This window comes from Perca flavescens, chromosome 10 (genome assembly GCF_004354835.1).
Source record: "Perca flavescens isolate YP-PL-M2 chromosome 10, PFLA_1.0, whole genome shotgun sequence".
In the NCBI taxonomy this organism is placed as follows: Eukaryota; Metazoa; Chordata; class Actinopteri; order Perciformes; family Percidae; genus Perca; species Perca flavescens.
The window spans coordinates 16,337,967-16,350,835 of record NC_041340.1 but is presented as its reverse complement, the minus strand read 5'-3'; the positions used below and the strand labels follow the sequence as shown (position 1 = coordinate 16,350,835).

Sequence of the window (12,869 nt, the reverse complement as noted above, 5' to 3'; positions counted from 1 at the left end):
TCACTAGTGTCTGAGGCCTGTTCAAAAACACGTCTTTCTGGTGTAAAGCAGGTAGAGCACCTGCTTAGCACCTCTCTGTTGGCTAGTCTTAGCCTCCCAGCATGGCTAATTATACCACTGCTCCTGAGTAATCCGCTTAACCTAAGAAAATCTAAGCCATGAATGCCAGCACCCCATTATCATTTTATTAATATGCATTTTCTTATCAATACATCATTATCACTATTTGCACTTTATACATTGAAGTCAAGGCATTTGGCTAAAAAAGAACAGACAGGGAAAAAAAAATAGGATAGATAAGAGTTTTCTTTCTTTTTAAAAAGCGGTGGTCATGTAAATAACATCCGATACGTTTAGATAGCTTAAAGGTCCCATGACATGCTGCTTTTTGGATGCTTTTATATAGGCCTTAGTGGTCCCCTAATACTGTATCTGAAGTCTCTTTCCCGAAATTCAGCCTTGGTGCAGAATTACAGCCACTAGAGCCAGCCCCACAATGAGATTTCCTTAGGATGTGCAATTTCTGTGTCCGTAGCTTTAAATGCTATTGAGGAGGAGAGAGGGGGGGCAAGGTGGAGGGTGGGGGTGTGGCCTTGACCAACTGCCACTTTGCTCGTTTGAAAGCCATGATGTCTCTCTCTCTCTCATGGGTGGGCCAAATTCTCTGGGTGGGCAAAGCAGAGAAAGGGGAGGTAACCTTGCTCCTTATGATCTCATAAGGAGCAAGATTCCAGATCGGCCCATCTGAGCTTTCATTTTCTCAAAGGCAGAGCAGGATACCCAGGGCTCGGTTTACACCTATCACCATTTCTAACCACTGGGGGACCATAGGCAGGCTGGGGGAACTCATATTAATGTTAAAACACCTCATAAAGTGAAACGTTCATGCCATGAGACCTTTAAGAGAGGAAGCGACTACAACAGCAACATTCAACCAGACACTTCCAGGGAATCTGGCTGATTGAGTCACTTCATTAGTGGGCCTTCACAACCAGTCTAACCCCTTCATAAGCACTGATGTCAAACCTGGGTCCTTCAGATACTTGACTTACAGTATATGCTGAAGTCTCTCTGCAGCACTGATGGTGCGAGGTTTACACTTTTTCAACTACTTAACCTGCCTAATGGCTAACAACCCAAACAGTTTCATTTAGTGTTGTTACATAATTTAGCATCAACATTTCGTACAGCTTTTTCCTGAATGACACCAATCCAAACAGTCCATTAAGCTGTAACTTCTTGTGCTTTCAGGACAGGAAATGTTAGCCACAGTGAGTGTCTTCGTATTATATCACAGTTCTATATAAGTACCCATTTGGCAAATAAAACTTAACAGAATAAAAAAAAAGTGATGAATTGTTGATGAACAGTCATGCTCTTCAATAAAAGGTAAGTAAACTAAGAAGCAAAATGATCTGACAAACTCCAGTTCTGTTTGGCTTTGAAATAATATTAATGTATGACATGGGATGAACAAGAAAAACAAAATTAAAGAGTTTGCAGAATCAAACCATTAAATTATAGCCATTTTGATTAAATGTTTATGAATAATTGGTCAAAGTACAATACCGAGCAGTTTTTGCTCCATTTCTATACAAAATGGGGATTTAAGATAATTTATTCTTTCATTTGGACAAAGTTCGACATCTTCATTCTTCACTGAATTGTCTAATAAAGATAAAGAGTCTGTAGCTTGGGAATAATCGGAAAGTCTGTATTAATGGAAGTCTTTATTAGTCCGAGCGTCTCCCAAGCCTTTATCAAACTATCACTTTGATAGATAAGTCTGCCCTTCAAATATGTCGTCTGGACATGTCGTCTCAGTCCAGCTTTAGTTGCACTTCCCCTCATTCAATGTGCTCTTCCTCTCTCATCTGCTCCTTTTTTCTTTAAGCAAAGAAGACAACAAAGATGATAAAGAAGACAACGAGGACGAGAAAGATCTTGATCATCAGCCAGCGGTTGGAGGAGACGGACTGGAAGTATTTGAGGATCTCGGTGTGGGCGCCCTCCACGTTCAGCTGGGTGTCCTCCACATTAGCGTCGATCCTGTGAGAGAACCACGACAGGCAGTTCAGTGAGACAGGACTTTTAATTCAGAGACTAATTATGTACCTGTGTATGTGATTCAATTTTTTTTATATTTTAGTCCACAAAGTGAAAGATAACAATATGAATTACAAGCACCCAAATTCAGCATGGAATCATTTAAAATAGTCATAACCCAAATTCTAGCAGCCTTTCCCTTCTTTACTCCCAGTTTCCTAGTTCCTATTGCTTGTTTATTAAAAGAATAGTTCAACATTTTGGAGAAATCTCTAGTTCGCTTGCTTGCTGAGAGTCAGACGAGAAGATCGATGCCACGGTCATGTCTGTATGGTAAATATGAAGCTACAGACAACGTATTAGACAATATATCACGTGTGAATTAATGAGCTTTAGAGTTGGTAGGCAGATTTCTTATAGCCTTGGACAGAGCAAGGTTAGCCGTTTCCAGTCTTTATGTTAATCTAAATTAACCTGGCTTGAGCTTCATATTTACCTTACAGACATGAGAGTGGTATTCATTTTCTCAAGTTATTTGATTTCCTTCGTTTCTGATTTCTCTCTTTTTTCTCAACCCTGCCTCCATTTCTATCTCCATCTTACCTCTGGATGGTCTCCTCTTGCTCCTTGACCATGTGCGCCAACTGCTGGAAGATAGAGCCCAGTTCCACGATGGTGCTTTCAATGTTCTGCATGGTGTCTGCACGGCTTTGGATGTATGAGTCCTGTAACGGCACAGCCACATTAAAGCACATAAATGCATTTGATTATATTGTAGTCCAATATTTTGACAAAATTTAAGGTGGACAAATGTCCTACTTATAGTGACAAAAAAAATAACACTGTGCATCAACTAGTTTAAAAATGTGCTAGCAAATGAGATGCACACATTCCTCTCCATCTGCCAGACTTTGACAAATAAACACAGACAGTCTACCTGCTCATCAATAAGCTGGAGTTGCAAAGGATTGGTCTGAGAGTCCATATCGATGGCTACATCCCCCATACTCCTGGACTCATCCTGCATCAGGACCGAGCTCTCTGAAGGGAGACAACAAGAAAAACACAAACACATGTTCAACAACATCAGACAGAAATCCTCAATGGTAGAGGGGAAAAACAGAAAGAACAGCAGGCACATACAGTAGCTAGTTATACCCGCTGGGAGAGTCAGACGTTCCAGGGAAATACCTTTTAAATTTGAGGTTGTATTGCCCTGGTAACCATTGCGCGGCTCGCGAGCTGCATGCGGCTCCTGGGCCCCTTTTTTTCGGCTCCCTAAAATATTTTTTAATTTTTGCATTATAGATGACCAAATACAGTAATAATCATTCACATGGACTTCGAGCAGTTCCCTATCACAACAGCTGTTTGAAAAGTACACTGCCAGTCAAAATGTTTTGTACATCTATAGCATTTATAGCTAAATTTTAACCAAGTTGCTCATTGTACATAACCTCAAATTTGAAACTAAACCGGTATACAAGACTTAAATGGTAATTTTACTGTAATAAAATGTTGTTATTTGCGCATCTACTCTTTATTATGAGCAAATTTGCCTTCACAAGTGTTCCAAAGATGTTAAACTTTCTATTAAAAAGTACCCGGCGCACTGGACAGGCCAACCAGTTATGCCTAGACAGTTATACTCTATGTTGTCTGCTACAGGGTTCAATTGCTAAATAAATATATATATATAATATATATATATATATATATATATATATATATATATATATATATATATATATTTATTTATATTTATATTATATAATATATATATATAATATAAATATATATATATATATATATATATATATATATATATATATATATATATATATATATATATATACATATACATACACATATATATACATACATAAACATTATACTGGCAGTGTAAATGCCCACACAGGAAGCATCTGAGGGAAACCTTTAGCTTTTTGTTTAGCAAATTGGTAAACTGAGCAGGAGCCACACATGTCGAATATTGCCTCAAAGCCAAAACAAAGAAACAATAAAAAGGTGTGTTCACTCTATTACATTTTCTGAAACTGCAAGCCCAAATTTCATGATGTTGATGAACAGGAGGAATTGTTTTAGGTTAATTTCAAAAGATGGGAAAGGTCGACATTTTTAGAGGAACGCAGATGACTTTGTGCTGCATGTTATTCGTTACACCAGTTTGTAGAAAACCAGAATGTTATTTTAGAAAATTTACGTTTAACCTTTTACCCTTGTCTGTCCATGCTACAAGAGATTATTTTTGTGATGTGATTTGAATAAAATACTGTTGCTTGTTGGTACTGACAAGGCAAAACTGTGCAAAGAGTTTAACCAGCACAAAATGTGGCAGAGGCAAAACTTTCCCACTAATAGTCAGTATAAAGTGAACACACCCTTATGAAGCTACACCAGCATGCTGTGTTTACCTGTTGGGGCCATTACTTTAATGCGAGACTGTTGTAAAAGTCATAGTGAGGGACTACAAGTGTGAAGATAACATGTGGATTAACTTACTGAAGTTGTTGGCCATCAGAGGAGAAGACGAGACAGGGGGCTGGGAGAACTGCTCTCTCCTGCTGCGCTGCTGCTTCAGGTTCTGCAGGAAAAGGTGACAGATGATGCAGTAGAAACCTGAGCCCAATTCAAAACTTGTGAGTATTTCTGTCTTTAAATGATAAAAGTAAACACTTCTAACCTCTGTTCTGACTTCTAGAACAGATTTGAAGTCATTGGACATTGAAGCCAGTTTGGACTGTGGAGAACAAAAGACATGGCAAAGTTAAACAAAGTGGATCTAAATTCTGTTGTGTACAATCTAATACAGAGCACCAATGTGTGAACAAGCATTCTACAAACATTTTCTGATGCCAGTATATAGGAGGTCAAATACAATACTATTTTAGTGAAAATAAAATTATTCATAATATTAAAATGATATGCTTTCCTCTATTTTATGGTGTATGAATAAAAGCACAACATGATTAAAATGTTCAAGAAAACAATATAAAAATGTTGATAATACAGAATATTTTAAATAAAAAAACAAAAACATTGGCCATAAAAGGAACGTTTACCAGGATTTAAATAGTCCCATTCACTTGGACTCAATGCACAATAGTCTTAATTGGACTTTAGTGACAGTACCTGTAAAGACACCACTATAGTGTTAGAGTGGGTTTGGATGTGTCGTCCACCCGGAGCACCGCGGGACCTCACCAAGTCCTGTAGCTGTGCTATCTGTTTGTTTAGACTGTTGATGTCCTAAAAACATAAACACAGAAGAGGTAGAAATCAGGGTGTGTAGTTTTACAAGATATTACAGGATTATATATATATAGCTGTTCTTTTCATAAATGTACATGTTTGCAAAACCACATTTTATGGAATGTTAACAATTCAACGCACTTGTTTAATGATGTATGTTAGCTCCTCGATCTCCACTGCCTTGTCGTCAAATAGAGATTTTCTTTTTGCCACTAAAACATCAAAATGACAGCATGTAGAATCAGCACGTTGAACAATATGGCACACAAACAAAATATTTTTTATAGCAATTTAAATAATGCTAAAATAACAATAAAAGGAACACTTACAAATGGTGAGCTTTTCCAGTTTGGCAAATGTATTGCTCAAGTCTTTTCCAATTCTCCTACAAGAAAAAACAAAATTAGCTTTCTTTGTCACGCACAGACTAATAAGAGTACTCCACTAAGTTGTGAAATACGCTTCTTTATTTGCTCATTTGCATTGTTACCGGAAGTAAGATTATATTAATTTTTATCTCCGTGCTCAGCGTCTCCCTGCTTACAGTCCTGGTGCTATGCAAGGCCAAACATGCATGCTCATAGCAATCTTCTCATTTAACTTACAAAGACAATAAACAGGATTTCCATTTTCTAAGTGTGTATACAAGTGCAATTAAGATTGTATTATTCACTTATTCTTTATTATTCATATCTTATTCAGTATGCCAATGTGCTGCAATAGCAGCAATCGGCATAATAACCATTAAATATGAATTGTTTACCTGTCTCAGATACTGTAATCAAATTTTAGAGCTAGAGTGAAGGACAGAGTGAGGAACTGCTGTACAATCCTGACATTTTTCCTAAAAACACTGCTCTCTCCCTTACAATTTTCACCCTTCGTACATCATTGTAGGTCATAATGTAGGGAAAGTTGTGCTGGTTGCAGACATGTAACCATGATATTCACCGGACCTAAACTTTTGACTTTGTTTATAACTGCTGATAGAAACAACGGAAATAAATATCTGGAAGGACGCAGACGGTTCCCCTTTTTGTTACTTGCTCTGTGTCGCATATATTTGACACCACAAACGTAAAAAAACAAACAAATTAGTTTCGGCAGACTGTTATCTCTCTGGTGATGATAATATTTTGCCGTTTGGACACACACACCTGTGAGAGATATGACACCCTGCTGAACAGCCTGCGCAAGAATGGTGTGTGTTTTGTAAGAAATGTTAAGACAATAGCTGTCCAAAAAGGGCCCGTTTCTGTTCTCCTCCTGGTATTTCTTGTACGATTTAATACGGGAGGCAGTGCGGCAGTTGGACAACGCTTTACTTGGAAGCTCACTGTGCCTCATGTGAAAGTCTGTTTGCATCCCTAAGTACATTGTTAGAAAGGGCACAACATTCCTTGCAAAACATTCCCTACATTTTGATGTAAAATGAATGTATGAGGAGTTAAAATTGTGGATGGTATAGCAAAGTAAAAATAAATTTGCATTGGCTGCTCCTCACTCTCAGTTGGATCCCCTACTCTGAGTCTGAACATTCCATCCAAAACACACTAATGTAAAAATGTCAGAAGGTCATTTAAAAAAAAAAAAAAAAAAAGCCTCAAACAATGTTGAATATTTTAAAAAATATTGATGTGATTTGAAAGTTGAATACTACCCTGAATGTATGAAAGATGTGGAACATTTTAAAGTTTTAATGGAGTTTCTCAAAAATTCTGAATAATCAAACTAACTTCTCCTATCATGGAGACTCTTTACTGTAGGCTGTGTTGTCCTCTCTTTTCAGGATATGTCAAACAGCAGATTTACTGTTGGCTGGTGTTATTGGGATGTGCACCAACTAGTAGGCTCACTGTCAAAATTTATTGCGGAATTTTGTAGTTATTCATAAGATTGCATTTCATGTGCAATAAGTATGAAGAGGAGAATGATGTGTGAATACAAATAATGCAACACACAAAATATATACATAAAAGAACAAGTACATTCAGCAAATATGAGCTGTTGAAACACATAAGAAAACAGAGAATGAGCAACTTACTTGGCCATAACTGTGAAGTCACTGCGCTGCCTGAGAGCGCTAATAATTGGTTTACTGGGCTGGACTCCATTCTGCCAGGAGAGGTACAAGTGTGTGAGATGGAAAGATACATTAAAAAAAAATTTTTACAGTTAAAAGCTCCCTAAAATAAACGTGTCAATGTTCTCCGGTAAACATACTATGTAATTGAAACAGCATTTTTTTTTTTTTTAATTACCTCAAATGCATCTTTGGCATTTCTGTCCTGCAATTGGTTTTATATCAGCCGACACATACACTTAAATCAATATTTATGTGATACCTAATCAGCCAATACATTGGCAGACTACCCTTATTTTTTAGATAAAAAAAAATAAAAAATAAAAAAACATGTTGGGCGCTCGGATAGCTCAGTTGGTAGAGTGGGTGCCAATATATAGAGGTTTACTCCTCTACGCAGCAGGCCCAGGTTCAACTCTGACCTGCGGCCCTTTGCTGCATGTCATTCCCCTTCTCTCCCCCCTTTCATTTCTTTAGCTGTCCTCTAAATAAAGGCCTAAAAATGGGCAAAAAAAAAAAAAAAAAAAAAAAAAGAAATGTTGCTGAATGAAGACAACAAGAACACCAATTTGTGCTAACAACAGAGTGAAAAAATGTAGATGTAATTTCCCGTTTTGTGATCAATAAAGTATGTCTTAATGTCAACAACAACAACAATTTGCAAATAAGAGGAGGCCATGCATTTTTTGCTGTTTTGTTGCATTGACAACTAAATTTTAATCAGACTATTGCAACCCTGTGTGGAACCATAGACAGAGAGAAAAAAGGAACCGAAACCAACGGAAACAAAATTCAACTGTGCTACCAAAAACTACAGTGAAAATACATCAGTTCACTTGTAATGTGATCCCGTTATTATTGTTGCTGTGATGTATAAACATACCGGCCTGCCCTGGAGAGATTTACAGGCTGACTGGAACTCGACTGTCCGGTCACGGCACGTCATCTTGCCGCCGGTAAAGGGTCACCAGCCCGCTGTAGACCAGAAACCACCTGGAACTGCCGGGTCTTTACCTTTGCTCTGTGTGATGGATTAATAGGAAGATCTCCCGGTGTGCGGAAACTCAAACACAAGGTTGGGTATCGTTCATGGACATATGTACACACGTCTGCGATAACCGAAAAAGAAGACGTGTCAAAACAACCTGTAAGCTGACATTTAACAGATAAACAAACAAACAATATGAGATTAGGTAACGTTAGTCAGTATCGTTAGCTAACAGCACGACTAAGAGACCGACTAAACCACAACAACCAGACAACAAATAACTGCCACAACTCACACATATAGCCATAGACGAGCTAAATATACATATCATTAGGTAACAATGATTATCTGGACCAGCTCTCTCTGAGTAAAGGCCGCCCATCACGACACACAGCTGATCACGGCCTGAACGGCTAACGTTAGCTTCGGAAAGCTAACCGGGCTTTCAATACGGTCTCTCCTGCTTTACCTTGGTATAATTCGACCTAAACTAATCATGTGAGGTTTAACCTTATTTAAAAGACAAAAACGAAAAGTTTTAACTTACTTCAATCGATATTACAACATATTCCGAGAGCCCTCGATGTTGCTGGTAAAAACTAATCAACCCAGGAGTTAAAGTTCCGGTCGTTTCCGGCATTGACGTCACTGCCACGTCTACTTTACAGGGACGGAAAATCCCTGCATGTGCAACACGTCACCACCAGGGAACGCCACACCTCATTCTTTTATGCAGTCCGTTTCATAGTGTAGTTTCATCCTGTTGTATGGTTTCGTCCTATAGCATAGGATACTTTAATAGTAATACATTATGTAGTTTATTTGACATTATGAGAAGGATGACAGTAAATCACAAACACTTCCAAAATGTCACAATAAGGTCTAAAAGGTATCTCCATTGTGGTTCTTGATGTAAAGAATACAGGGGACATCCTATTACCAGCAAACCAATAAAATAAATAGCTAAATTTTTCAATGAAAAACCCCCATGGTCAGATTAATTTGCTAGGGGTCTCCCAGTACAAAAAGATATTAGCAAGGCTCTTAGTTACCCTCATTCCTTCACTCCCTGTGCGTTTTGTATAGAGAGGGTGCTGAAAAATGACATAACCTAAGGTGTGTGGTAATTTGATTAAACAATAGATACTATATACCTTATGGAAGCAAAGTATAAACTGAAATAATTAAGGTCTTAAATCTAGATTTTGATACAGGGTCTTAAGGTCAGGTTATAACCCGCCTGGTGGTCAATATGATGCCAGTTTAGTGTGCTTTAGAATTACATATTCCTGTAATCCCAAACAAAGTTACAATAACTATAAATAAGTTGCCAAACAGTGAATTGCCATCTGAAGCGTTGGGGTCAGGCCCTGGATAAAAAAAACCCTCAAAGAACAAGTTGGTATTAGACATTAGGCAAGCACAAGTCAGCAACACTAGAAGTTGTACATTGTTTAAATAAGTACGAATAAATATCTTGGACTGGGAGGTGAAATATCTTCCACAGGATGTAGAATCAGAAGTTTATTTGCCACATACAGTAAATGTTTCAGCATACAATGAATTTGAATCCAGTAACATATAAAGATTTACCCTTTGATTTATTATCCTCATAAAAAATTACCACATGACTACGGCTGTGAATAAAATATGCAAATAGTAATGAAAGGCTACATAATTGCTTTAATCTGACAGGCATGCATTACATTATTTTAGCCAATCAGGATTTACTTTATTCAGGAGATACATTTGAACATCCTCCTACAAGATAATTTTGAGCATGTTGGAGCTTAATGGTGGCACAAACATCAGAATCACAGAGGAAAGAAGAATACGCTCTTAACCTAAATTATTAAGAGAGGAACATATAAGTGCACTTATAGAATCATAATAGGAACCAAACGATCAGTTGGTCACTTCAGATGGATGCCTGCTGCAAGCAAAACATGACGTGTCATTATGTTTATGCTGATGTTGGTGAACTGAGGAGGAGACAGACATAAAGAGGACTTGATTGGCTGCTGCCTCAGGTGAGTCGACCTGCAGGTATGGTATGGACAGAGAGATAACATTCAGCAGGCTCTCTGATCTCCTCTCACTTCTACTGGTACCCGCATCCTCCCCCTGACAGGATCGAGCACGCCCAGACCACAACTATGCCCTCGCCTATTTACCTGCTAGGCCCCCAACCACAAAAAAAGCTCCCCCTATGCCTTGCACCACCCCTCATCTACGCTCCTTCACCTTTTATACCACACTATAATCCACCAAATGTATCTCTTTCAATGAAACACTCCTCTTTATGCTTTCACACATTATTTGATGTTTTGCTGAAAGAGAATAGTTTCTTCTTCAAAATCTCCCTTTTCTTTTTGATTTTATCTCCTTTTCTTCATGCATTACATTCAGTTGTTAGTCAATCTCATTTTATCACATATATCTGTAGCCCTATGAATGACAATGTTGGTTGGTTGGTTCCCTGGATTGCCATGAAATCTTCCCAGAGGATGAATCCTACTTACTTTGGTGATCCTCTGACTTTTCCTCCAGCACCGCCACAGGGTTCACATTTGTGTTTTTGAGTGAAATGGCTTAACAACTATTGGATGAATTGCCATGAAATTTGGTACACACAGTCAATCCCCCTTTAGGATGAATTGTAATAACTTTGATGATCCTCTAACTTTCCATCTAGGATCATCATCAGGTCAAAATATGTAGTTATCCAATACTTTGGTTAATGAATAAATAGCCTACTTGCAAAATGAATGGCATTCTCATCAGCTTCAGCTGTAGTCCTACTTTGTGTTTAGTGCTAAATATGTTATCATGCTAACACGCTAAACTACATCATACCTGCTAAACTTTAACTTGTTAGTATTATTCATTTGCAAAAACATATACAGCTGTAGGCCTACTTTGTGTTTAGTGCTAATTAGTTTAGCAAACTTTGCAAAGCTAGACTTAATTATGGTCATGTCAATAGAGCAAAACATTTGAATTGATATTTTTTCTTTTCTTTTTACAAATGAGGGGAATTACACTTCTTCATAAAGTCTGTGGTGTTCACACTAAATTATCACTATCATTGACTTTGCAGATAATGTTTCCCATGTAGTAACAAGAGCTGTAAATCTTTTATCAAGGTTGATGTCCTTCAGTGGACGGAGACAAACAAGGCTTGTCCATGTTTATGTTGCAGATAATACTGTTTGCTTGTCTTGTGAAATAAAATAAAAAGTTCTTTGTATTCACAAGAGATGTTAAAAAATACTGACTTTCCTGTCACCAGCAAACACACATAATTCTTCTTTACACTACACACATAATCAATCTCTCTCTTTCTCTTTCTCTTTCAGTCTTTTATCTCTGTCTCTCTCTCTCTCTCACACACACACGCACACACACACACACACACACACACACACACACACACACACACACACACACACACACACACACACACACACACACACACACACACACACACACACACACACACACACACACACAAACAGGGCTGCTGATACCATCTAACAAAACACACTTGCAGGCCAGATAGCGTCCAGTACCTGCTTCAACACAGCTGCTGCTACAAAAGCAGGGAGGACACCGTGGCTGGAGTTATTAGAAAAACACGACTCTGAACGCAGAGAACGCAAGGTGGAAAAATACAGGAAGTCCTGATACAAGTGCAAAGAATGAGAGGTGCAGAGGGAGATGGATGGGGTGCACAGGGATGGAGAAAGACAGACATGTGAGATACTGGTTTAAAATACACATATGAAGTCAAATTAAAGGTCCCATGACATGGTGCTTTTTGGATGCTTTTATATAGACCTTAGTGGTCCCCTAATACTGTATCTGAAGTCTCTTTCCTGAAATTCAGCCTTGGTGCAGAATTACAGCCACTAGAGCCAGTCCCACAATGAGCATTCCTTAGGATGTGCCATTTCTGTGTCAGTAGCTATTGAGGAGGAGAGAGGGGGGGGCAAGGTGGAGGGTGGGGTTGTGGCATTGACCAACTGCCACTTTGCTCGTTTGAAAGCCATGATGTCTCTCTCTCATGGGTGGGCCAAATTCTCTGGGCGGGCAAAGCAGAGAAAGGGGAGGTAACCTTGCTCCTTATGACCTCATAAGGAGGAGATTCCAGATCGGCCCATCTGAGCTTTCATTTTCTCAAAGGCAGAGCAGGATACCCAGGGCTCGGTTTAAACCTATCACCATTTCTAGCCACTGGGAGACCATAGGCAGTCTGGGGGAACGCATATTAATGTTACAACATGCCATGGGACCTTTAATGCATGAAATGTACAAGAACATATAAGAAATAGTCAAAGAGCCCCATAAAAGTTTGAGCAGTGTTTCTGCCTCTCCATTGTTATTCACCAGTACGAGGACATATTTTTTGGGGGTTTCTGACAAGCGCAGAACTTGAAAAAAACAGATTTTGGAGTAAAGGCATCTTTTCTGTATATT

At 38.4% G+C, this 12,869-nt stretch overlaps 1 protein-coding gene across 2 annotated transcripts; it reads right to left on the bottom strand.

Annotated features, from left to right (window-relative positions):
- Window positions 1-1,470: 1,470 nt before the first annotated feature.
- stx5a (syntaxin 5A) lies at window positions 1,471-9,075 on the bottom strand. 2 transcript variants are annotated; one of them, XM_028589215.1, is made up of 12 exons: window positions 8,938-9,075; window positions 8,286-8,511; window positions 7,364-7,434; window positions 5,649-5,704; window positions 5,461-5,531; window positions 5,200-5,316; window positions 4,751-4,807; window positions 4,570-4,651; window positions 3,238-3,324; window positions 2,984-3,087; window positions 2,650-2,771; window positions 1,471-2,049 (listed from the first exon to the last, which is right to left on the bottom strand). In XM_028589215.1, exons 2-12 carry the CDS (start codon window positions 8,346-8,348, stop codon window positions 1,890-1,892), a joined length of 990 nt encoding a protein of 329 aa, XP_028445016.1. In that variant the 5' UTR covers window positions 8,349-8,511; window positions 8,938-9,075; the 3' UTR covers window positions 1,471-1,889. The 2 variants fall into 2 exon arrangements, with proteins under 2 accessions (XP_028445016.1, XP_028445017.1); XM_028589216.1 differs by lacking the exon at window positions 3,238-3,324.
- Between the last annotated feature and the right edge of the window lie 3,794 nt (window positions 9,076-12,869).